Below are 23036 nucleotides of genomic sequence, written 5' to 3' on the forward strand. Positions count from 1 at the left end.
TCTGATTTCAGTTTGTGGTGGACTGTGCCAACGTTGTCCAGATCTCGTCGTCTTGCGTCCAGCTGCTGTCCGTTCTCTCCTCGGAGCCGCTGCAGTCTGCTGCTGTCCTCATACTCTTCAACAAGAGGTCAGCCGACTTCTCTCTGAATAAAAGCAGCGCTCGTTCGCTCCTCACGGCTCTTCTTTCCTCAGGGATCTTCCCTGCACCATGTCTCTGGTGGAGCTGAAGGCGTTGTTCAGGATGGAGGACATCCTCAGGAGTGCTCCTCAGTCGATCTCAACACTGGAGATCAGCGCTCGCTCCGGACAGGGCCTTCAGGAGCTGCTCAGCTGGCTGTTTTCAAAGGACAGATGAGAGAGCTGTGTCCCACGCCACACACTAATCTGAGAAACAGCTGAGGAGAAATGTAGGAGGACCTCTGATGACCGTCATGTCGCTCCAAACCACGTAGCGATGATCAGACGATCATCAGATTGAGATGATTGTGTTGATGTGAATCATTCATTTCATTATTATTTAAGCTTTTAAATTCTTACATTTGATCTATAAATTCAATTAGCCCATAATAATGTGTTTGTTATTATCAGTATCTGAAATTAAATCATTTACAGTGAAAAAAAATACAACTGCATTAAATAATAATATGATAGTCTTTCATATATATATATATATATATATATATATATATATATATATATATATATATATATATATATATATATATATATTGAAATTATGTCGTAAATTATACTTTTTCAACTAAATTAAAATGCCAATAAAGAGTCATTGATTCATTAATTCGTGTGACTTGTTCAAACAGCAGATTCATCAGATTTTTATGCATGGGCTAATGAAAGTTTTATTTGAATTACTCTTTCAAAATTCAGTATTGTACTGTGCCAAAGAAATTGCTTCAAAATGATTTTGTTGTCAGTTTTAACTGAATGGGTGGACTTAGCATGGATGCTGTAAAAGAGATGGCCAGGACTCATAGAGAAGATAAAGAAACAATTCTGAAATTAATGAGAAGGAAAATGAAGAGCTGGAAAAGTCAAGAAATGAAGCTGAAAAGCTCTAACATTATGTACGCTACAGAGACCATGGTTGTGAATGTTTTGTAATGGATTTGTAAAGCAGCAGGCACTCAGACAATCTACACTGACCATGTTATATTAAAAACACAAACTGAAAAAGTAATGAGAAAGCTGTCCAAACATGAAAAATGGCATACACTGATGCCCACATCCATTGCTGCAGCACTCCTTTTCATTCGGACAGTCACGGATGGACACTCCTCTCACTTTGCTGTTATACAGATACATGGAAGAGAAACCATATCACTGAATGCTAGAGTTTTGGAAGTTGAAAGAGCATGCCGTTTCAGTCGCTGTACTACACATTTTCACATTAAATTCAATGCATTGCTTGCTGTTTCTTTGTAATTGTGAAACTCTGCACTGTCTGAGCAGAGGATTGCTATCTTATTCTGTAAGGCACTTCTCTGTTTCTGCATTTCTTCATGCTTTGTAATGTGTTTCCTCCGTTAGAGTCTGTTGTGCTGAAATATCCAAACACACTCAATAAAACAGCAGTCCTAGTAGTTGCAATATTTGTCCATAATCTTTAAAAAAAAAAAAGTCTCAAAAGTGGTGGGGAAGTCAGTAATCTAGCAACAAATCTAGAAACCCTTCATTAGCTTTTTAAGGTGTCTTTGAGTCATATAAAAGCCAGTAAGAGCTGAATGCTTTGTGACGTTGATTTGCACCACAAAAGCATTATAGCATTAAAGCATTCCACTAATGCCAACATAGTTTTCTAGTCTCTTCAAGAGAATGTTCTGATCGAAAGCAGTGCTAAGATCCAAAAGCACTAATAAAAAGATACTACCATGATAGAAGCAGGTCATTTATAACTCAGCCTCAGTACTATGGTAAGGTCAAAATCCTGATTGGAAATGACCACAGATACCATTTTTCTCTAGGAAGGAATATAGTTGTGAGAATAATACTTAATAATACCTAGTATTTTGGCAGAAAAGAGAGATGAGAGATTAGTCTGTAATTAATCTTTGGGGTCAAGATGTGTTTTTTAATGAGAGGCTTAACTACAGCCAGTTTGAAGGTTTTGGGGACATATTCTAATGACAATGATAAACGAATAATAGTCAAAATAGGATCTATGACTTCTGGAATCAGCTCTTTTAATAGTTTAGATGGAATAGGGTCTAACATACATGTTGTTGGTTTAGATGATTTGAGTTTGTACAGTTTGTACACTTTCTGTACATTTCTCCAAAACCAACTTTTATTAGTATTTTTGTGTTTATATGCCGAGGAGGACTCTAGGAAGGATTCAGCCTCGGTATGATGCAGCCTTCTGTTTAAGCACCCTACACTTGTTTGTGCTGTAGGTACATTGGAATGAGTGCAATCAAGAACTTCCACTTATGGTTTCGGACACCACTTAAAATGGCTACTCCCTCAGATAGTGCCCTATTTGAGGGTATAGGGGTCAGATACAGCCACTACGTGATCGCTAGTGCCTCGTCACACTATGGCTCTCAGTTGGAGTTAACAGACAATTCCTTATTTCCAGTATTAAGTCTTGACGTTGTAATTACTTCTGAATGTAACGTGTTATGATGAGGCTCTGTGCTCATTACAATGTAACATTGTTTAAGGGTGATGTAAAGCAGTTTTTTTGTAATAAAAGTTAATTCTTTCTCCCACTTAAGTACTGGGATGGTTTTATACAAACCATATAGCTAGTACCATTTACAACATTTGCATTTGCACCAACAGTGGGTACTAAGAAATGACACAACCTGATCAACAGCATTGTGTGTCAAAACAAAAACCCACACATACAAACTAGAGTTATACCAAGGCATTTATTATTTGGTCACCACAGAATCAATCGGTCATGCCCTTCCCATGTGTTTCACCGCATGCTAGGCCACAACTGGCTGGGCACCACTTCTGTGTAGTACATAGATACAAATTTGGGAACACAAAGTCGTCTTTGGCTTGGCTTCACTGTAAAAGACAAGATAGTCAGCTTTAATCTGTCCATTTAGTGCCATTCAGTCTGAAACATGACACAAGTTAACCTACACTTGACACTAAGAAAAACATTAGGATTTTTAGCAGAGCCCATCAATATAAAACATACCATATATATAGAGACATACAGTGACGTCCACATCCATTGCTGCAGTTGTCTGAACCCAGACAGAGCCTATTTTATATAAATTACATTTATTACCAAGATGAAAACATTCAAATACGCAATCTTTAGGAAATTTGTTAGCAGCTGAAAACTGACAGATCATTCACTGCATCTTTTAGCACACAAAAACATATTTCACCATTTTCCAGTTTAGGAACAAGTGGTGTAGGAGTGTATTGAAATTGATAACTTGCAAACTTTCTGAGCATTGAGTCTGACTTGTACCACGTGATCACTGCACCACATGATGTGAACGCTGCTGCACTGAGCTCATCCAAGCCCAATCAAACACACCTGCAGAAGCTAATCAAGACCTTCATGATTACTAAAAAGATAGTCAGGTGACTTTGATCAGGGTTGGAGATGACTAGATCGTCCTGGATCTTTAAAGGCCACAGTTTTAAACAGGTTTCTACAGCAGCAACATGGTAGATTTAATTCTGTGTGTTTTGTTGTTTGTACCATCTGACACAGTAATTCTGTGAGGTTTCTAGCAGATCACTGAGAGATCAGAGGATGACGGCTCAAGTGTACTGCTTGCTGACTGCTGTTTTGTGTCTGTCTGTGTACTTGAGCACAACAGATGCTGCTCAAAGTCAAACAGGTGAGGAAAATCTTATCTTGGTTACACAGGATGAGGAAGTGCAGAGATTAATACTACTTTTTGAAATTGTTTCTCTTCTGAAGCAGATGAATTTAAAATGTGAACATAAGTTAGACTGATATTTCGACACCCCTGATTTCCAAAAGCTGAACTGTCAGTCCCTTGTGGCAAACTCAATTCTGGAGGACCAGAGCCCTGCAGATTTTAGATTCAACCCTGCTAAATCCCATACTATGCATGTCTGAAGTACTTGATTAGCTGGATCAGGTTTAAATAGGGTTGCACCTAAACTCTGCAGGGCTCTGGCCCTCCAGGAACTGAGTTTGACACCCCTGCTCTAGTGTCTAGTTGCTGTCTAGTAAAAAGTACTGTCTAAAAGTGACTGAACAGTCATCCTGTTGATGTTCTGGAGGACGCAAGTGCTGTCATTTTGATTGGTCTTGTGTTTCTAACAGTAAAACCAGGAGCGTGTCCACCTGAGAATCTTGTAGGAGGGTTATGTACCAATACCTGTTCTGATGATGCCAAGTGTCCGGGCACTGATAAGTGCTGCAGCAATAGATGTGGACGTCACTGTATGCCTCTCTATATAGGTATGTTTTATATTGATGGGCTCTGTAGGTCAAATCTGTTAATGCAGAGTGTATATTTCAGACTGAATGGACGGATTAAAGCTGACTATCTCGTCTCTTACAGTGAAGCCAGGTCGGTGTCCCAAACCAGGGAAGGTTTCACAGAGTGTCCAAGGCTGTACTTATGATGGTCAGTGTGCTTCCACACTGAAGTGTTGCCCAGCCAGCAGTGCCCAAGCTTGTGCCGAACCGCATGAACAAGTGAGAGGGATAAGACCATACTGACTGAACTGTAACAAAGGCCTGATGGTTTCTGTGGTGACCAAATAAATTTGTTCTGTAAATCTCTCACTCAAAGTTACCCCTGCTGACACACAACTGCTGTAACAAAACAAATGTACTGAATATAAATTCAACAATACTGGGTTGGGTTGTAGCGTGGTAAAAGACTAGTTAGATATGCAGGAGCTAAACTGCTATTTTAAGGGCAAGTATAGCAAAACATCTTCTAGTCAGGTTTGACTACAGTATTATTAATGCAAAAATGACACTCGTAATCATTTCAGACAACACAAACCCTGACAACTAGTATTTGCAAATGATCAATTTTAACCAAAAGGAATTGTCTAAAAGCAAAAAGACCTCAAGCTTTTCTATAGTGGCGTTCAGGGGACCATTTGATTTATTTTTGCTTCCTTCTGACCAGCTTTTTAAAGATGCTGATTTATTTATTTTTTCCCAGCAGGATTTGCCATCTGCCAAATTATCTGTGTGCTTGACTGGCCAGAAAACTCTCCAAACTTGATCCTCTTAGAGAATCTATGGGGTATTGTCAAGAAGAAAAAGAGAAACAAACTCAATTGAGGCAGTTATTAAAGCAAAAGGAGCCCCTACCAGGTTGAGTAGATGTATAGTAAATGAACATACTTTCCAGATGGCCAACTTTTTTTTTTTTTATAATTAGCCTTAGGAAGTACTGTAATATGTTGAGATTGGTGGGTTTTTGTTAAATGTGAGCCAAAATGATCACAATTAAAAGAACCAAAGACTTAAACTAATTCAGTCCATGTGCATTGAATTTATTTAATACAAGTTTCACAATTTCAGTATGCTAGACTAATTCATTGAGACGCACCTGTATGTAAGGTGGGAGAAGCTGGATCGGATCTGAAAGTCGCCAAAAATACACACACACCAAAAAATGAACAAACTGAATGCCTCGGACTGTACTAATTAAATTAAAGAGAACCCTGGGTATTAGGACTTGCATGGCTTAATATGACATAAATTATGTCCCTTACTGAAATATGTAGAAGAAAACCCATAAATAGTTTATGTATTGAAAAATTCACATTGTTTTAGACACATTTTGGACTGTGGGGGGCACTATTATTCTGATGACATAAATGGTTGCACTTGGTAAGCTACTCAAGTCATAATACACAAGTCTGAAAATAAAATACTGATATGACCACAGAAAATGAAAGCTTACAGGACACAATGGGTATAAGCATAGGCTTAAACCAAATACCATACCATTATTACTTGCACCATGTGATCACTGCATTGAGCTCATCCAAGCCCAATCAAACACACCTGCAGAAGCTAATCAAGACCTTCATGATTACTAAAAAGATAGTCAGGTGACTTTGATCAGGGTTAGAGATGACTAGATCATCCTAGATCTTTAAAGGCCACAGTTTTAGACAGGTTTCTACAGCAGCACCAAGGTAGATTTAATTCTGTGTTTTGTTGTTTGGGTCATCTGACACGTTAATTCTGTGAGGTTTCTAGCAGATCACTGAGAGATCAGAGGATGACGGTTCAAGTGTACTGCTTGCTGACTGCTGTTTTGTGTCTGTCTGTGTATTTGAGCACAACAGATGCTGCTCAAAGTCAAACAGGTGAGAAAATCTTATCTTGGTTACACAGGATGAGGAAGTGCAGAGATCAATGCCTTGCTATTTCAAATTGTTTCTCTTTTTAAGCAGATGAATTTAAAATGAACAAAAGTTGAACCGATATTGCAACACCCCCGATTTCCAAAAGCTGAATGCTCTAGTGTCTAGTAAAAGTACTGTTTGAAAGTGACTGTTCAGTCTTCCTGTTGATGTTCTGGAGGACACAAGTGCCGTCATTTTGACTGGTCTTGTGTTTCTAACAGTAAAACCAGGAGCATGTCCACCTGAGAATCTTGTAGGAGGACTATGTACCAAGACCTGTGCTGTTGATGCCAATCACTGTATGCCTCCCTATATAGGTATGTTTTATTGATGGGCTCTGCTTTGCTTGGTCAAAGACTTGACAAAATTAACAAAACGGTAATTGGATTACAATTTGCTCTGTAGGTCAAATCTGTTAATGCAGAGTGTATATTTCAGACTGAATGGACAGATTAAAGCTGACCATCTCATCTCTTACAGTGAAGCCAGGTCGGTGTCCCAAACCAGAGAAGGTTTCACCGAGTGTCCAAGGCTGTACCTATGATGGTCAGTGTGCTTCCACACTGAAGTGTTGCCCAGCCAGCAGTGCCCAAGCTTGTGCCGAACCGCATGGACATGGGAAAGGGAAGGGACAAGAAAATGACTGAACTGTTTCAAAGGCCTGATTGCTTCTGTGGTGACAAAATAAATGGCTCTGTAGAACTCTGGTTGTGGTTCATTTGAGTTTAGGCCATGTATTCTAGCAGTTTTATCTTGTGGGTAGGGTCTTTCTCGTTAAGTGTCATGTTTAACTGAACCTGAGTGGTGCTTGAGCTCAGCATAAGAGCTGAGCTAAACTACTCGTAAAAGCAATTTGTTTCTGGTTAGCTGCAAGAATGATATACTGTAGGATGGGTCTGAGACTGGTCTTGAGTCATATTTCACACTGTGTGCTGTGGAGTTCTTGAGCCCACGATCTTACAAAATTGTCAAAGGTGGACTTAAATTTTTTTTTTTTTTTTTTTTTTTTTAAAGGTCTTGCATTTGTACACCAGCTGTTCCAAAACTTTGTCCTTTAATGCTTTTGATTTCCAAAATGTTAGAACTCTGAGCATTTACTATTGGCTGTTACACCATGTAACTTGGACAAAGCCCACTGAATAATTAAAGGGTCATTATACATGCACTTTTGCAAGTTGTTTTAGTCAGTATAGTCACACGTTTCATTGTAAAGATACCAATCCACCCAGTGGTTGATTTATCTTTAAATGGAGTAATCTGGCTGTGATATCATATGGTTGGAAGCCCCTCCTATGATTGTTTGACCATAGTGTTTCAATGCAGACCTGTCTGTATTGAATATTATTTTTGAAGGGAATATGCCCCCTGATCAACCTCAGTGTTTTCATAGTTGCGTGAATCATTTCTCACCACACTGCTTTATAAACGAGGATGAGTGTAAAGCTGGTTTTGCCTGAAAACTTGTTCCTGCTGTTACACATCCTGACCAGACTGTGTCCCTGGTAGGTTTGATAACGTTTTCCTGATTAGAGATGTTCTTGATGTCAAATTTCAAGGCCTTTGGGTATTGTAAAAAGTTCTGTACAGTGATGTTTAAAGTATTCTCAAGGTGAACACTGGTTATGTGCTCCTTTTGGGGCTGGTAGAGTTAGTAGGCAGCGGCGTTCACTTTCTGGTATGCTCTATCATAGAGCACTAGTGGCAGCAAATGAGAATGAAACTTTACGGTATCTCTTTACCGAATTGTAATGAGAATTTTTTATCAGCGTATTCTAAAGATATAGTAGTTACGATCAATAGGCAAGATGATGCACAGGTTTTCTCCCAATTGCGTGGAAAATGTAAAGTTTTATTACTTGAAATAAAAGGGTAGCACTAATGACAGGAAGACTTCCTGCTGGTTTACGTTGGGGAAAGAAAAAACGTTAAATATCTGGGGGTCTTTTTAGGTGCCAAGACAATAGTACAGAATAATTGGGAAGGTTTATTTGAAAAAGTTAAAGGACGTCTAGAAAAGTTGAAGTTTTTGTCTCCAGAACTGGATGCATTTTGACTGTTAACCGTTTGGTGGCGTCATCCTTACAGCACAAGTTTGCCTGTGTAGACCCTCATGACTGAGCGTTTTTCATTTTCGTTTTCTATTGCCTTTTTGCTTTTAAGGCAACTGAAATTGATGGAGTACTTTGTAGGTTGCGGTGTTTCTAATCCCAAAGGCTCTTTTCCTTGTTTTTGTCTAAAATGCTAAATTACATTGAAATTGTGGCATCTATGGTTTTTTTCATATGATGGTAAACATTTGTACAGGTTTTATGTTTTGGTTTATAGCAAAAATGTTTTAAATGGAAAAGTTGATCCTTCCTGGTGATTTTTTTTCCCAACTGGATAAAAGCACAAAACATGAGTGGAGGTTCTTATATTAATCACCATTAACTAAGAGAACAGGGGGCTTGCAATGGAAAATTCTTTATTGTGTCGTCACAAACTTTTCAGTTTTATAACCAGAGGTTGATTTTACATGTCCTTTCTGGCCTAATAGAAGCCACCTTTCATGAACTGGTAGATTGCAACCCTTATTTAACCTAAATCAGGTTTAAGAACTGTACTGAGAGTTTCTTTTGAAAAACAATAGTTATAGGTCAAGCAAAACTTACAGTAAGGCAGATTTTTTGCCATTTCCCAATACCATTTACAAAGGTTGCAATTTGCACCAACAGCGGGTACTAAGAAATGACAAGCTGATCAACAGCATTGGCTGTAGTAGACTCTGTAGGCTCTGGAGACTTGCTCAATCTGGGCAGCTGTGCCCGTCAGACCGATCAGCCTGGGGGAAAACTCTGCATTTGAGATACAGAATATAAATGATGAGGAATCATATTACAGCATTCGATGAGTGTAGAGTCATAACAATGATTCCTGCCCAGCTTTGACATAGACTCTGGGTTGGTACAGAATGTAAAATGTACATTGGGTCAGCACGGTCAGAAAAAGAGAAAGAAACGACAACAATAAAAAAAAGAAGAAAAGACGAGAATAGAGGTGAACTAAACGTAATTATTGTGTGTTTATGCCACATCGTAATTACGAGACCAAGTTGTAAAAAGCATTCACGTCCTTTCAGAGCTTACAAAAGGTTTTTTTTTTTTTTGAGTTTACAAAAATAATTCAGGAATTTATGTATTGAATGTACTGGTGTAAAGTTGTGATGTGATATGGTACCACGCAATTCATTCACAAAGCGTATTTGAAAAATCAGAGCATAATTTATTAAAGTTGAACATCAATGCTATCCATCGAAACTAAAAACAAGGGTCGAGAAATGTTGGACTGAAAAGAAATGGGGAATGCTGCAAAAGTCTTTGATTTCTTAAATTAGAATTGCACTTTAACGGAGAAATGATGGTATTCTGAGACAGAAATAAGCGCTCTAATGTTGTGAAACAAAGCCTGTCACTCATTTGCCATACTTGTACTGAATATAAATTCAACAATACTGGGTTGGGTTGTAGCGTGGTAAAAGACTCGTTAGATATGCAGGAGCTAAACTGCTATTTTAAGGGCAAGTATAGCAAAACATCTTCTGGTCAGGTTTGACTACAGTATTATTAATGCAAAAATGACACTCATAATAATTTCAGACAACACAAACCCTGACAACTAGTATTTGCAAATGATCAATTTTAACCTAAAGGAATTGTCTAAACGCAATGAGAGAACTCGAGCTTTTCTATAGTGGCGTTCAGGGGACCATTTTATTTATTTTTGCTTCCTTCTGACCAGCTTTTTGAAGATGCTGATGATTTTTTTTTTTTTTTTTCCCAGCAGGATTTGCCATCTGCCAAATTATCTGTGTGCTTGTCTGGCCAGAAAACTCTCCAAACTTGAACCTCTTAGAGAATCTATGGGGTATTGTCAAGAAGAAAAAGAGAAACAGACTCAATTGAGGCAGTTATTAAAGCAAAAGGAGCCCCTACCAGGTTGAGTAGATGTACAGTAAATGAACATACTTTCCAGATGGCCAACTTTTTTTTTTTTTTTTTTTTTTTTTTATAATTAGCCTTAGGAAGTACTGTAATATGTTGAGATTGGTGGGTTTTTGTTAAATGTGAGCCAAAATGATCACAATTAAAAGAACCAAAGACTTAAACTAATTCAGTCCATGTGCATTGAATTTATTTAATACAAGTTTCACAATTTCAGTATGCTAGACTAATTCATTGAGATGCACCTGTATGTAAGGTGGGAGAAGCTGGATCGGGTCTGAAAGTCGCCAAAAGTACACACACCCCAAAAAAACAAATAAACTGAATTCCTTGGACTGTACTAATTAAATTAAAGAGAACCCTGGGTATTAGGACTTGCATGGCTTAATATAACGTAAATTATGTTCCTTACTGAAATATGTAGAAGAAAACCCATAAATAGTTTATGTATTGAAAAATTCACATTGTTTTAGACACATTTTGGACTGTGGGGGGCACTATTATTCTGATGACATAAATGGTTGCACTTGGTAAGCTACTCAAGTCAGAATACACAAGTCTGAAAATAAAATACTGATATGACCACAGAAAATGAAAGCTTACAGGACACAATGGGTATAAGCATAGGCTTAAACCAAATACCATACCATTATTACTTGTACCATGTGATCACTGCATTGAGCTCATCCAAGCCCAATCAAACACACCTGCAGAAGCTAATCAAGACCTTCATGATTACTAAAAAGATAGTCAGGTGACTTTGATCAGGGTTAGAGATGACTAGATCATCCTAGATCTTTAAAGGCCACAGTTTTAAACAGGTTTCTACAGCAGCACCAAGGTAGATTTAACTCTGTGTGTTTTGTTGTTTGTACCATCTGACACAGTAATTCTGTGAGGTTTCTAGCAGATCACTGAGAGATCAGAGGATGACGGTTCAAGTGTACTGCTTGCTGACTGCTGTTTTGTGTCTGTCTGTGTATTTGAGCACAACAGATGCTGCTCAAAGTCAAACAGGTGAGGAAAATCTTATCTTGGTTACACAGGATGAGGAAGTGCAGAGATTAATGCCTCGCTATTTCCAATTGTTTCTCTTTTTAAGCAGATGAATTTAAAATGAGCAAAAGTTGAACTGATATTGCAACACCCCCGATTTCCAAAAGCTGAACTGTCAGTCCCTGGTGTCTACTCGCAATGCTCTAGTGTCTAGTAAAAAGTACTGTTTGAAAGTGACTGTTCAGTCTTCCTGTTGATGTTCTGGAGGACACAAGTGCTGTCATTTTGACTGGTCTTGTGTTTCTAACAGTAAAACCAGGAGCGTGTCCACCTGAGAATCTTGTAGGAGGGTTATGTACCAAGACCTGTGCTGTTGATGCCAAGTGTCCGGGCACTGACAAGTGCTGCAGCAATGGATGTGGACGTCACTGTATGCCTCCCTATATAGGTATGTTTTATTGATGGGCTCTGCTTTGCTTGGTCAAAGACTTGACAAAATTAATAAAACGGTAATTGGATTACAGTTTGCTCTGTAGGTCAAATGTTGTGACTGCAGCGTGTATATCAGACTGAATGGACAAATTAAAACTGACTATCTTGTCTCTTACAGTGAAGCCAGGTCGGTGTCCCAAACCAGAGAAGGTTTCACCAAGTGTCCAAGGCTGTACCTATGATGGTCAGTGTGCTTCCACACTGAAGTGTTGCCCAGCCAGCAGTGCCCAAGCATGTGCCGAACCGCATGGACATGGGAAGGGAAGGGACAAGAAAATGACTGAACTGTTTCAAAGGCCTGATTGCTTCTGTGGTGACAAAATAAATGGCTCTGTACAACTCTGGTTGTGGTTGATTTGCGTTTAGGCCATGTATTCTAGCAGTTTTATCCAGTGGGTAGGCTCTTTCTCCTTAAGTGCCTTGTTTAACTGAACCTGAGTGGTGCTTGAGCTCAGCATAAGAGCTGAGCTAAACTACTCGTAAAAGCAATTTGTTTCTGCTTAGTTGCAAGAATGACATACTGTAGGATGGGTCTGAGACTGGTCTTGAATCCTATTTCACACTGTGTGCTGTGGAGTTCTTAAGCGTAAGAGCCCACGATCTTACAAAATTATCAAAGGTGGACTTTTTTTGAACTGAGCGTTTACTGTTGGATGTTACACTGTGTAACTTGGACAAAGCCCACTGAATCATTAAAGGGTCATTATACATGCACTTTTGCAAGTTGTTTTAGTCAGTATAGTCACACGTTTCATTGTAAAGATACCAATCCACCCAGTGGTTGTTTTATCTTTAAATGGAGTAATCTGGCTGTGGTATCATATGGTTGGAGGCCCCTCCTATGATTGTTTGACCATAGTGGTTTTGCCTGAAAACTTGTTTCTGCTGCTATACATCCTGACCAGACTGTGTCCCTGGTAGGTTTGATCACGTTTTCCTGATTAGAGATGTTCTTGATGTCAAATTTCAAGGCCTTTGGGTATTGTTAAAAGTTCTGTACAGTGATGTTTAAAGTATTCTCAAGGTGAACACTGGTTATGTGCTCCTTTTGGGGCTGGTAGAGTTAGTAGGCAGCGGCGTTCACTTTCTGGTATGCTCTATCATAGAGCACTAGTGGCAGCAAATGAGAATGAAACTTTACGGTATCTCTTTACCGAATTGTAATGAGAATTTTTTATCAGCGTATTCTGATGATATAGTAGTTACGATCAATAGGCAAGATGATGCACAGGTTTTCTCCCAATTGCGTGGAAAATGTCAAGTTTTATTAATTGAAATAAAAGGGTAGCACTAATGACAGTAAGACTTCCTGCTGGTTTACGTTGGGGAAAGAAAAAACGTTAAATATCTGGGGGTCTTTTTAGGTGCCAAGACAATAGTACAGAATAATTGGGAAGGTTTATTTGAAAAAGTTAAAGGACGTCTAGAAAAGTTGAAGTTTTTGTCTCCAGAACTGGATGCATTTTGACTGTTAACAGTTTGGTGGCGTCATCCTTACAGCACAAGTTTGCCTGTGTAGACCCTCATGACTGAGCGTTTTTCATTTTCGTTTTCTATTGCCTTTTTGCTTTTAAGGCAACTGAAATTGATGGAGTACTTTGTAGGTTGCGGTGTTTCTAATCCCAAAGGCTCTTTTCCTTGTTTTTGTCTAAAATGCTAAATTACATTGAAATTGTGGCATCTATGGTTTTTTTCATATGATGGTAAACATTTGTACAGGTTTTATGTTTTGGTTTATAGCAGAAATGTTTTAAATGGAAAAGTTGATCCTTCCTGGTGATTTTTTTTTCCCAACTGGATAAAAGCACAAAACATGAGTGGAGGTTCTTATATTAATCACCATTAACTAAGAGAACAGGGGGCTTGCAATGGAAAATTCTTTATTGTGTCGTCACAAACTTTTCAGTTTTATAACCAGAGGTTGATTTTACATGTCCTTTCTGGCCTAATAGAAGCCACCTTTCATGAACTGGTAGATTGCAACCCTTATTTAACCTAAATCAGGTTTAAGAACTGTACTGAGAGTTTCTTTTGAAAAACAATAGTTATAGGTCAAGCAAAACTTACAGTAAGGCAGATTTTTTGCCATTTCCCAATACCATTTACAAAGGTTGCAATTTGCACCAACAGCGGGTACTAAGAAATGACAAGCTGATCAACAGCATTGGCTGTAGTAGACTCTGTAGGCTCTGGAGACTTGCTCAATCTGGGCAGCTGTGCCCGTCAGACCGATCAGCCTGGGGGAAAACTCTGCATTTGAGATACAGAATATAAATGATGAGGAATCATATTACAGCATTCGATGAGTGTAGAGTCATAACAATGATTCCTGCCCAGCTTTGACATAGACTCTGGGTTGGTACAGAATGTAAAATGTACATTGGGTCAGCACGGTCAGAAAAAGAGAAAGAAACGACAACAATAAAAAAAAAGAAGAAAAGACGAGAATAGAGGTGAACTAAACGTAATTATTGTGTGTTTATGCCACATCGTAATTACGAGACCAAGTTGTAAAAAGCATTCACGTCCTTTCAGAGCTTACAAAGTTTTTTTTTTTTTTTTTTTGAGTTTACAAAAATAATTCAGGAATTTATGTATTGAATGTACTGGTGTAAAGTTGTGATGTGATATGGTACCACGCAATTCATTCACAAAGCGTATTTGAAAAATCAGAGCATAATTTATTAAAGTTGAACATCAATGCTATCCATCGAAACTAAAAACAAGGGTCGAGAAATGTTGGACTGAAAAGAAATGGGGAATGCTGCAAAAGTCTTTGATTTCTTAAATTAGAATTGCACTTTAACGGAGAAATGATGGTATTCTGAGACAGAAATAAGCGCTCTAATGTTGTGAAACAAAGCCTGTCACTCATTTGCCATACTTGTACTGAATATAAATTCAACAATACTGGGTTGGGTTGTAGCGTGGTAAAAGACTCGTTAGATATGCAGGAGCTAAACTGCTATTTTAAGGGCAAGTATAGCAAAACATCTTCTGGTCAGGTTTGACTACAGTATTATTAATGCAAAAATGACACTCATAATAATTTCAGACAACACAAACCCTGACAACTAGTATTTGCAAATGATCAATTTTAACCTAAAGGAATTGTCTAAACGCAATGAGAGAACTCGAGCTTTTCTATAGTGGCGTTCAGGGACCATTTTATTTATTTTTGCTTCCTTCTGACCAGCTTTTTAAAGATGCTGATTTATTTATTTTTTCCCAGCAGGATTTGCCATCTGCCAAATTATCTGTGTGCTTGACTGGCCAGAAAACTCTCCAAACTTGATCCTCTTAGAGAATCTATGGGGTATTGTCAAGAAGAAAAAGAGAAACAGACTCAATTGAGGCAGTTATTAAAGCAAAAGGAGCCCCTACCAGGTTGAGTAGATGTACAGTAAATGAACATACTTTCCAGATGGCCAACTTTTTTTTTTTTTTTTATAATTAGCCTTAGGAAGTACTGTAATATGTTGAGATTGGTGGGTTTTTGTTAAATGTGAGCCAAAATGATCACAATTAAAAGAACCAAAGACTTAAACTAATTCAGTCCATGTGCATTGAATTTATTTAATACAAGTTTCACAATTTCAGTATGCTAGACTAATTCATTGAGATGCACCTGTATGTAAGGTGGGAGAAGCTGGATCGGGTCTGAAAGTCGCCAAAAATACACACACACCAAAAAAACAAATAAACTGAATTCCTTGGACTGTACTAATTAAATTAAAGAGAACCCTGGGTATTAGGACTTGCATGGCTTAATATAACGTAAATTATGTTCCTTACTGAAATATGTAGAAGAAAACCCATAAATAGTTTATGTATTGAAAAATTCACATTGTTTTAGACACATTTTGGACTGTGGGGGGCACTATTATTCTGATGACATAAATGGTTGCACTTGGTAAGCTACTCAAGTCAGAATACACAAGTCTGAAAATAAAATACTGATATGACCACAGAAAATGAAAGCTTACAGGACACAATGGGTATAAGCATAGGCTTAAACCAAATACCATACCATTATTACTTGTACCATGTGATCACTGCATTGAGCTCATCCAAGCCCAATCAAACACACCTGCAGAAGCTAATCAAGACCTTCATGATTACTAAAAAGATAGTCAGGTGACTTTGATCAGGGTTAGAGATGACTAGATCATCCTAGATCTTTAAAGGCCACAGTTTTAAACAGGTTTCTACAGCAGCACCAAGGTAGATTTAACTCTGTGTGTTTTGTTGTTTGTACCATCTGACACAGTAATTCTGTGAGGTTTCTAGCAGATCACTGAGAGATCAGAGGATGACGGTTCAAGTGTACTGCTTGCTGACTGCTGTTTTGTGTCTGTCTGTGTATTTGAGCACAACAGATGCTGCTCAAAGTCAAACAGGTGAGGAAAATCTTATCTTGGTTACACAGGATGAGGAAGTGCAGAGATTAATGCCTCGCTATTTCCAATTGTTTCTCTTTTTAAGCAGATGAATTTAAAATGAGCAAAAGTTGAACTGATATTGCAACACCCCCGATTTCCAAAAGCTGAACTGTCAGTCCCTGGTGTCTACTCGCAATGCTCTAGTGTCTAGTAAAAAGTACTGTTTGAAAGTGACTGTTCAGTCTTCCTGTTGATGTTCTGGAGGACACAAGTGCTGTCATTTTGACTGGTCTTGTGTTTCTAACAGTAAAACCAGGAGCGTGTCCACCTGAGAATCTTGTAGGAGGGTTATGTACCAAGACCTGTGCTGTTGATGCCAAGTGTCCGGGCACTGACAAGTGCTGCAGCAATGGATGTGGACGTCACTGTATGCCTCCCTATATAGGTATGTTTTATTGATGGGCTCTGCTTTGCTTGGTCAAAGACTTGACAAAATTAATAAAACGGTAATTGGATTACAGTTTGCTCTGTAGGTCAAATGTTGTGACTGCAGCGTGTATATCAGACTGAATGGACAAATTAAAACTGACTATCTTGTCTCTTACAGTGAAGCCAGGTCGGTGTCCCAAACCAGAGAAGGTTTCACCAAGTGTCCAAGGCTGTACCTATGATGGTCAGTGTGCTTCCACACTGAAGTGTTGCCCAGCCAGCAGTGCCCAAGCATGTGCCGAACCGCATGGACATGGGAAGGGAAGGGACAAGAAAATGACTGAACTGTTTCAAAGGCCTGATTGCTTCTGTGGTGACAAAATAAATGGCTCTGTAGAACTCTGGTTGTGGTTGATTTGCGTTTAGGCCATGTATTCTAGCAGTTTTATCCAGTGGGTAGGCTCTTTCTCCTTAAGTGCCTTGTTTAACTGAACCTGAGTGGTGCTTGAGCTCAGCATAAGAGCTGAGCTAAACTACTCGTAAAAGCAATTTGTTTCTGCTTAGTTGCAAGAATGACATACTGTAGGATGGGTCTGAGACTGGTCTTGAATCCTATTTCACACTGTGTGCTGTGGAGTTCTTAAGCGTAAGAGCCCACGATCTTACAAAATTATCAAAGGTGGACTTTTTTTGAACTGAGCGTTTACTGTTGGATGTTACACTGTGTAACTTGGACAAAGCCCACTGAATCATTAAAGGGTCATTATACATGCACTTTTGCAAGTTGTTTTAGTCAGTATAGTCACATCGTTTCATTGTAAAGATACCAATCCACCCAGTGGTTGTTTTATCTTTAAATGGAGTAATCTGGCTGTGGTATCATATGGTTGGAGGCCCTCTCCTATGATTGTTTGACCATAGTGGTTTTGCCTGAAAACTTGTTTCTGCTGCTATACATCCTGACCAGACTGTGTCCCTGGTAGGTTTGATCACGTTTTCCTGATTAGAGATGTTCTTGATGTCAAATTTCAAGGCCTTTGGGTATTGTTAAAAGTTCTGTACAGTGATGTTTAAAGTATTCTCAAGGTGAACACTGGTTATGTGCTCCTTTTGGGGCTGGTAGAGTTAGTAGGCAGCGGCGTTCACTTTCTGGTATGCTCTATCATAGAGCACTAGTGGCAGCAAATGAGAATGAAACTTTACGGTATCTCTTTACCGAATTGTAATGAGAATTTTTTATCAGCGTATTCTGATGATATAGTAGTTACGATCAATAGGCAAGATGATGCACAGGTTTTCTCCCAATTGCGTGGAAAATGTCAAGTTTTATTAATTGAAATAAAAGGGTAGCACTAATGACAGTAAGACTTCCTGCTGGTTTACGTTGGGGAAAGAAAAAACGTTAAATATCTGGGGGTCTTTTTAGGTGCCAAGACAATAGTACAGAATAATTGGGAAGGTTTATTTGAAAAAGTTAAAGGACGTCTAGAAAAGTTGAAGTTTTTGTCTCCAGAACTGGATGCATTTTGACTGTTAACAGTTTGGTGGCGTCATCCTTACAGCACAAGTTTGCCTGTGTAGACCCTCATGACTGAGCGTTTTTCATTTTCGTTTTCTATTGCCTTTTTGCTTTTAAGGCAACTGAAATTGATGGAGTACTTTGTAGGTTGCGGTGTTTCTAATCCCAAAGGCTCTTTTCCTTGTTTTTGTCTAAAATGCTAAATTACATTGAAATTGTGGCATCTATGGTTTTTTTCATATGATGGTAAACATTTGTACAGGTTTTATGTTTTGGTTTATAGCAGAAATGTTTTAAATGGAAAAGTTGATCCTTCCTGGTGATTTTTTTTCCCAACTGGATAAAAGCACAAAACATGAGTGGAGGTTCTTATATTAATCACCATTAACTAAGAGAACAGGGGGCTTGCAATGGAAAATTCTTTATTGTGTCGTCACAAACTTTTCAGTTTTATAACCAGAGGTTGATTTTACATGTCCTTTCTGGCCTAATAGAAGCCACCTTTCATGAACTGGTAGATTGCAACCCTTATTTAACCTAAATCAGGTTTAAGAACTGTACTGAGAGTTTCTTTTGAAAAACAATAGTTATAGGTCAAGCAAAACTTACAGTAAGGCAGATTTTTTGCCATTTCCCAATACCATTTACAAAGGTTGCAATTTGCACCAACAGCGGGTACTAAGAAATGACAAGCTGATCAACAGCATTGGCTGTAGTAGACTCTGTAGGCTCTGGAGACTTGCTCAATCTGGGCAGCTGTGCCCGTCAGACCGATCAGCCTGGGGGAAAACTCTGCATTTGAGATACAGAATATAAATGATGAGGAATCATATTACAGCATTCGATGAGTGTAGAGTCATAACAATGATTCCTGCCCAGCTTTGACATAGACTCTGGGTTGGTACAGAATGTAAAATGTACATTGGGTCAGCACGGTCAGAAAAAGAGAAAGAAACGACAACAATAAAAAAAAAAGAAGAAGAAAGACGAGAATAGAGAGGTGAACTAAACGTAATTATTGTGTGTTTATGCCACATCGTAATTACGAGACCAAGTTGTAAAAAGCATTCACGTCCTTTCAGAGCTTACAAAAGGTTTTTTTTTTTTTTGAGTTTACAAAAATAATTCAGGAATTTATGTATTGAATGTACTGGTGTAAAGTTGTGATGTGATATGGTACCATGCAATTCATTCACAAAGCGTATTTGAAAAATCAGAGCATAATTTATTAAAGTTGAACATCAATGCTATCCATCGAAACTAAAAACAAGGGTCGAGAAATGTTGGACTGAAAAGAAATGGGGAATGCTGCAAAAGTCTTTGATTTCTTAAATTAGAATTGCACTTTAACGGAGAAATGATGGTATTCTGAGACAGAAATAAGCGCTCTAATGTTGTGAAACAAAGCCTGTCACTCATTTGCCATACTTGTACTTCCTCATGTGGGCAGCGATGGATGACGAGATCTCAGAGGATTTCTTGTTCTGTCCAAAATATTCAAGAAACTGGCCATCAGGTCCCACCAGATACATTATGATGGTGTGATCAACCTGCAGTTACGGGAACAAATATACGCATACTGATTATTAGGAATTATTTAATTAAACCGACAGCTCAGTCACAATTCTGTCCTCATTCACCCTCCATCAAGCGTTTCTTTTTTCTGATGAACACAAAGAATATATTTTGAAGACAGTAGACATTCCAAGGTATTTTTTTTTTTTTTATCCTCAACGAGGAAGTAAATGGCTAAAGTCATTCATCTTCTTTTGGGGTAAATGCGGACAGAAGTTTCGTTTTGGGTGAAAACATATGTTCTCTCACATTTGGATGTACGCATGCTAAACTACATTACTGTACATTACACACTAAACGCTCACAATGTAGTCGTTGTCCTCATCTTTTGGGCCCTGGCTGTAGTAGACTCTGTAGGCTCTGGAGACCTGCTCAATCTGGGCAGCCGTGCCTGTCAGACCGATCAGCTTGGGGGAAAATTCTGCGTTTGAGACATTGAATAATAGAAATGATCAGGAATCACATTGAAGCGTTCAGTGGCTATAGACCAGAGTGATTCCCGCTCACCTTTGACATAGGCTGCCAGTGCTTCTGGTGTGTCTCTGTCAGGATCGATGCTGATCAGAAGTGGTGTTATGTCTGGAATCGTTTTAATTTCATCTGTGACAGAAAAATAACACACTTTAATTGAAAACAGTTCTTGCACAATTTATAAAAATAAATGCCACTTTATTTTTTTTCTGATTTAATAGTAATTATAATACAGAATATAAGTACATAAAGAATATATAACAAAGAATCATCTATGTATTGTAATTTTATCTAATTACATGTTTTAAATAAGATAATAATAATATCTTTAATATCATAAGATATATGACATATTTTTAAATCAAGGCCTAATCTTATATATATATATATATATATATATATATATATATATATATATATATATATATATATATATATATATATATATATATATATATATATATATATATATATATATATATATACACACACTATTTTTGTATTTAAGAACATCCAGTTAACTCTTAATATAATGACAGTTTCTGTTCATAAAAAAGGTTATAAGTAGCTTTATCATAATTACATACTGCTGGATATATTATAATTTATACAAGAAGCCTTCAAATATAGTGATGAACAATGGAGGTCTTTAAATCAAAAGGGCTGAGAATCGCTGCTTTTTACTTAGAAAGCACATTTCCATAGACCAAGGACACTTTAGTATGACTTATCTACTATTTTTAAATGTAATAGTAGTTTAAATGTACAAATATTTTAAGATCACTGCATAAAATACAAATCGTCTTACAGACGTTTTTGCGGCTTTAAAAGAGACGCTTCGTTACCGATCTCATCGACAGCCTCAATCATTTTCTCCAGTTCATCAGGACAGATGTCCGGACAGTGTGTGAAACCGAAATAGATCAGCAGCCACCGGCCGAGGAAATCTTCGCTCTTTGTGGGTTTATGGTTGTGGTCGACGAGTGAGAAAGGACCTCCGAGCGCCGCTTTTCCCATCGACTTTGTTCGTTCTCTCTCAATCACTACGGCACCAAAAACACAAACAACAGCGCTCTCAATACGACGTGAAGCACTCGCAGGAAATGGGAAACTCAAAGCAGCGCGGTGTAGGTTTATCACCATGCCGTTCAGACGCATAAATCCACGTCCTTACTTTGCTCTTTTTCTCTCTTGAAGTACTTCATCCCTAGAAGAAGACCGCCTCCCAACGCAAACGTGACAGCAAGAGACTTCCATGTAACTGGCTGTGGGGGGGAAAAAAGACATGAGCGGCATTCAGATGTCTGACGGAAGTAGACTTAATAAGCGGTAATGATGTTGAACGAAACTGAGAAGGCTAGTAAAATGCTGTGTAGGGCTGTGAACGAAGCTTACGCCGCTCTTCTTGTTGCTGGATTTGTCTCTTTTAGACGAGGGTGGCGGGGTAAGAGAGGACAGAGGCCGTATACTCAGAAAAGACACACATGGTGCTGCTCTGCACGTCCTGAACTGCTGAAGGAGAAGAAGAAGAAGAATGAATAAAAGGCAGGATTATCTGCACCTTAGTCGATTATAAAACAGTGTGCAATGATAACATATTGAGTGTAAATTACGATTTTAGTTCAAAGCGTTACGTGGATGCCAGCTTACTGGGACAATATAAGTCTACACCTAGCCTGATTGATACTTCGTTTGCGCTCTTCAATTACTTCCTTTTTTTGTGTGATATGAAAACATTTATTTGAAAGAAAAAGGCAGATCTCGCCAAAAAGACTTTAAAAAGGCCTGTTCTGGCCAACATTCGAAAATAGGTAAAAACTGCAAAAAGTTTATTAAGAGCTATAATAGTAATTAACACTGCAAGATTTTTAACAATTCCTGAATTACAGACACACACACTACTTTTGATAACTTTTGACTGTTATGTTCAACGCGGTAGTTTTGACAGAAAGAAACGAGATGCATTTCTAGTTTCAACGTTATTTGCTCTTCAGTCTTTCCTCATTAAAAGAAAAGTGTCATATTTTTTCCAAAGCGACACGCATTTGGTTTCTGTCCACTGAAAATGCACACAACCTAATAAATTAGGTTACTCAGTAAATGTTTTAATGTTTTGGCTTAATGTTTAATCTCTCTTCACGACAGATTTGAGCCGGGGACCCGGGAGGTTTGTTGTAATTATAGCTTAACACACTAATGGGAATATTACACATTTTATTAGGGGTCATTCAAAATCGTGTCGTCAAAAATGTCGCGAGCCACTGCTTTAAACGATAAAAAGTATAATAGCGGTTAACACATGTGTTATTCAAACTAAGCAGGCAACACTTCGGCCAGACTAGTTACTTCACGGACATGTGTGTCAGTATTCGTGAACGGCTGAATGAATGAATCGCCCGAGCGGTGACCTACCGGTGAGCTGGTGTGTGACAGCGCTGAACCGGACACACCGCAGGGCCGTTGGACATGATGACACGTACTGACACATATCGACCTGACCGCCCCACACCTGAAACTCTTTAAACCGAGGAGTCCTGTTAAACTAAGGGCCCTGCTAAGAGCGGCCGTCATGATTCCTCGACGCCGTCGGTTCACGCAAGCTGACGCTGAGGTACAAGAGTCGCATACAAATGACTGACCCCGAATCAGCTGTTCAGACTTTAACAAGCGAACGGAGCGGAGGACAAACCGACACCAACTGATCCGAGGTCTGATTAAAGACAGGAAGTAGACGTCGGATATGACGTAACGTTACCGCGCTTCTTCGCTTCGTATTTTTCGTAAGAGGACGGATGACATCTAGCGCTTAAAAACATGAAACAGTAAACGGTTCATTTAAAACAA

The 23036-nt window shown here is 38.5% G+C and overlaps 5 protein-coding genes and 1 long non-coding RNA gene across 9 annotated transcripts in view; 4 read left to right on the forward strand and 2 right to left on the reverse strand.

Annotated features, from left to right (window-relative positions):
• Positions 1–647, forward strand: part of LOC122341783 (ADP-ribosylation factor-like protein 16) — a 1694-nt gene extending 1047 nt beyond the window's left edge. Inside the window, exons 4-5 of the mRNA XM_043235398.1 lie at positions 12–127; positions 193–647. Of these exons, the coding sequence (XP_043091333.1) occupies positions 12–127; positions 193–355 (279 nt within the window). The 3' untranslated portion in view covers positions 356–647. The remainder of the gene's footprint in view (positions 1–11; positions 128–192) is intronic.
• Positions 648–2877: 2230 nt separating this feature from the next.
• Positions 2878–3484, reverse strand: LOC122333564. Its single transcript, XR_006248642.1, has 3 exons — positions 3369–3484; positions 3173–3238; positions 2878–3036 (listed from the first exon to the last, which is right to left on the reverse strand). It is a non-coding gene; the product is annotated as an uncharacterized LOC122333564 (long non-coding RNA).
• Positions 3485–3634: 150 nt separating this feature from the next.
• Positions 3635–7050, forward strand: LOC122332877 (WAP four-disulfide core domain protein 18-like). Of its 2 annotated transcripts, none has more exons than XM_043230335.1 (3): positions 3635–3833; positions 4289–4426; positions 4530–4756. In XM_043230335.1, the coding sequence occupies exons 1-3, from the start codon at positions 3746–3748 to the stop codon at positions 4688–4690; spliced, it is 387 nt and encodes a 128-aa protein (XP_043086270.1). In that variant the 5' UTR covers positions 3635–3745; the 3' UTR covers positions 4691–4756. The 2 variants fall into 2 exon arrangements, with proteins under 2 accessions (XP_043086270.1, XP_043086261.1); XM_043230326.1 differs by lacking the exon at positions 4530–4756 and adding an exon at positions 6829–7050 and having other exon boundaries at positions 3636–3833.
• A 4085-nt stretch (positions 7051–11135) lies between these two features.
• Positions 11136–12197, forward strand: LOC122341789 (WAP four-disulfide core domain protein 2-like). Its single transcript, XM_043235415.1, has 3 exons — positions 11136–11345; positions 11635–11772; positions 11935–12197. Exons 1-3 carry the CDS (start codon positions 11258–11260, stop codon positions 12180–12182), a joined length of 474 nt encoding a protein of 157 aa, XP_043091350.1. The 5' UTR covers positions 11136–11257; the 3' UTR covers positions 12183–12197.
• Positions 12198–14476: 2279 nt separating this feature from the next.
• LOC122342151 (protein SCO1 homolog, mitochondrial-like) lies at positions 14477–22884 on the reverse strand. 3 transcript variants are annotated; one of them, XM_043235953.1, is made up of 8 exons: positions 22605–22884; positions 21588–21704; positions 21367–21457; positions 21038–21235; positions 20229–20321; positions 20027–20142; positions 19566–19696; positions 14477–14691 (listed from the first exon to the last, which is right to left on the reverse strand). In XM_043235953.1, exons 1-8 carry the CDS (start codon positions 22761–22763, stop codon positions 14688–14690), a joined length of 909 nt encoding a protein of 302 aa, XP_043091888.1. In that variant the 5' UTR covers positions 22764–22884; the 3' UTR covers positions 14477–14687. The 3 variants fall into 3 exon arrangements, with proteins under 3 accessions (XP_043091888.1, XP_043091890.1, XP_043091887.1); XM_043235955.1 differs by lacking the exon at positions 14477–14691 and having other exon boundaries at positions 19351–19696; positions 21588–21701; positions 22605–22883; XM_043235952.1 differs by lacking the exon at positions 14477–14691 and having other exon boundaries at positions 19351–19696; positions 22605–22883.
• On the forward strand, positions 16007–17068 carry LOC122342152 (WAP four-disulfide core domain protein 2-like). Its single transcript, XM_043235956.1, has 3 exons — positions 16007–16216; positions 16506–16643; positions 16806–17068. Exons 1-3 carry the CDS (start codon positions 16129–16131, stop codon positions 17051–17053), a joined length of 474 nt encoding a protein of 157 aa, XP_043091891.1. The 5' UTR covers positions 16007–16128; the 3' UTR covers positions 17054–17068.
• Positions 22885–23036: the final 152 nt, after the last annotated feature.

The sequence above is a fragment of the Puntigrus tetrazona genome, chromosome 3 (assembly GCF_018831695.1).
Source record: "Puntigrus tetrazona isolate hp1 chromosome 3, ASM1883169v1, whole genome shotgun sequence".
NCBI lineage: Eukaryota > Metazoa > Chordata > Actinopteri > Cypriniformes > Cyprinidae > Puntigrus > Puntigrus tetrazona.

Excerpts from the sequence above, each read along its gene's own strand:
- LOC122332877 (XM_043230326.1), top strand. The coding sequence starts at position 3,746 with ATGACGGCTCAAGTGTACTGCTTGCTGACTGCTGTTTTGTGTCTGTCT. Across the intron at positions 3,834-4,288 it reads TGCTGCTCAAAGTCAAACAG|TAAAACCAGGAGCGTGTCCA; the intron begins GTGAGGAAAATC and ends TGTTTCTAACAG. Across the intron at positions 4,427-6,828 it reads CTGTATGCCTCTCTATATAG|TGAAGCCAGGTCGGTGTCCC; the intron begins GTATGTTTTATA and ends CATCTCTTACAG.
- LOC122341789 (XM_043235415.1), top strand. The coding sequence starts at position 11,258 with ATGACGGTTCAAGTGTACTGCTTGCTGACTGCTGTTTTGTGTCTGTCT. Across the intron at positions 11,346-11,634 it reads TGCTGCTCAAAGTCAAACAG|TAAAACCAGGAGCGTGTCCA; the intron begins GTGAGGAAAATC and ends TGTTTCTAACAG. Across the intron at positions 11,773-11,934 it reads CTGTATGCCTCCCTATATAG|TGAAGCCAGGTCGGTGTCCC; the intron begins GTATGTTTTATT and ends TGTCTCTTACAG.
- LOC122342152 (XM_043235956.1), top strand. The coding sequence starts at position 16,129 with ATGACGGTTCAAGTGTACTGCTTGCTGACTGCTGTTTTGTGTCTGTCT. Across the intron at positions 16,217-16,505 it reads TGCTGCTCAAAGTCAAACAG|TAAAACCAGGAGCGTGTCCA; the intron begins GTGAGGAAAATC and ends TGTTTCTAACAG. Across the intron at positions 16,644-16,805 it reads CTGTATGCCTCCCTATATAG|TGAAGCCAGGTCGGTGTCCC; the intron begins GTATGTTTTATT and ends TGTCTCTTACAG.
- LOC122342151 (XM_043235953.1), bottom strand. The coding sequence starts at position 22,763 with ATGACGGCCGCTCTTAGCAGGGCCCTTAGTTTAACAGGACTCCTCGGT. Across the intron at positions 21,705-22,604 it reads TGTCACACACCAGCTCACCG|CAGTTCAGGACGTGCAGAGC; the intron begins GTAGGTCACCGC and ends CTTCTCCTTCAG. Across the intron at positions 21,458-21,587 it reads CCAGCAACAAGAAGAGCGGC|CCAGTTACATGGAAGTCTCT; the intron begins GTAAGCTTCGTT and ends TCCCCCCCACAG.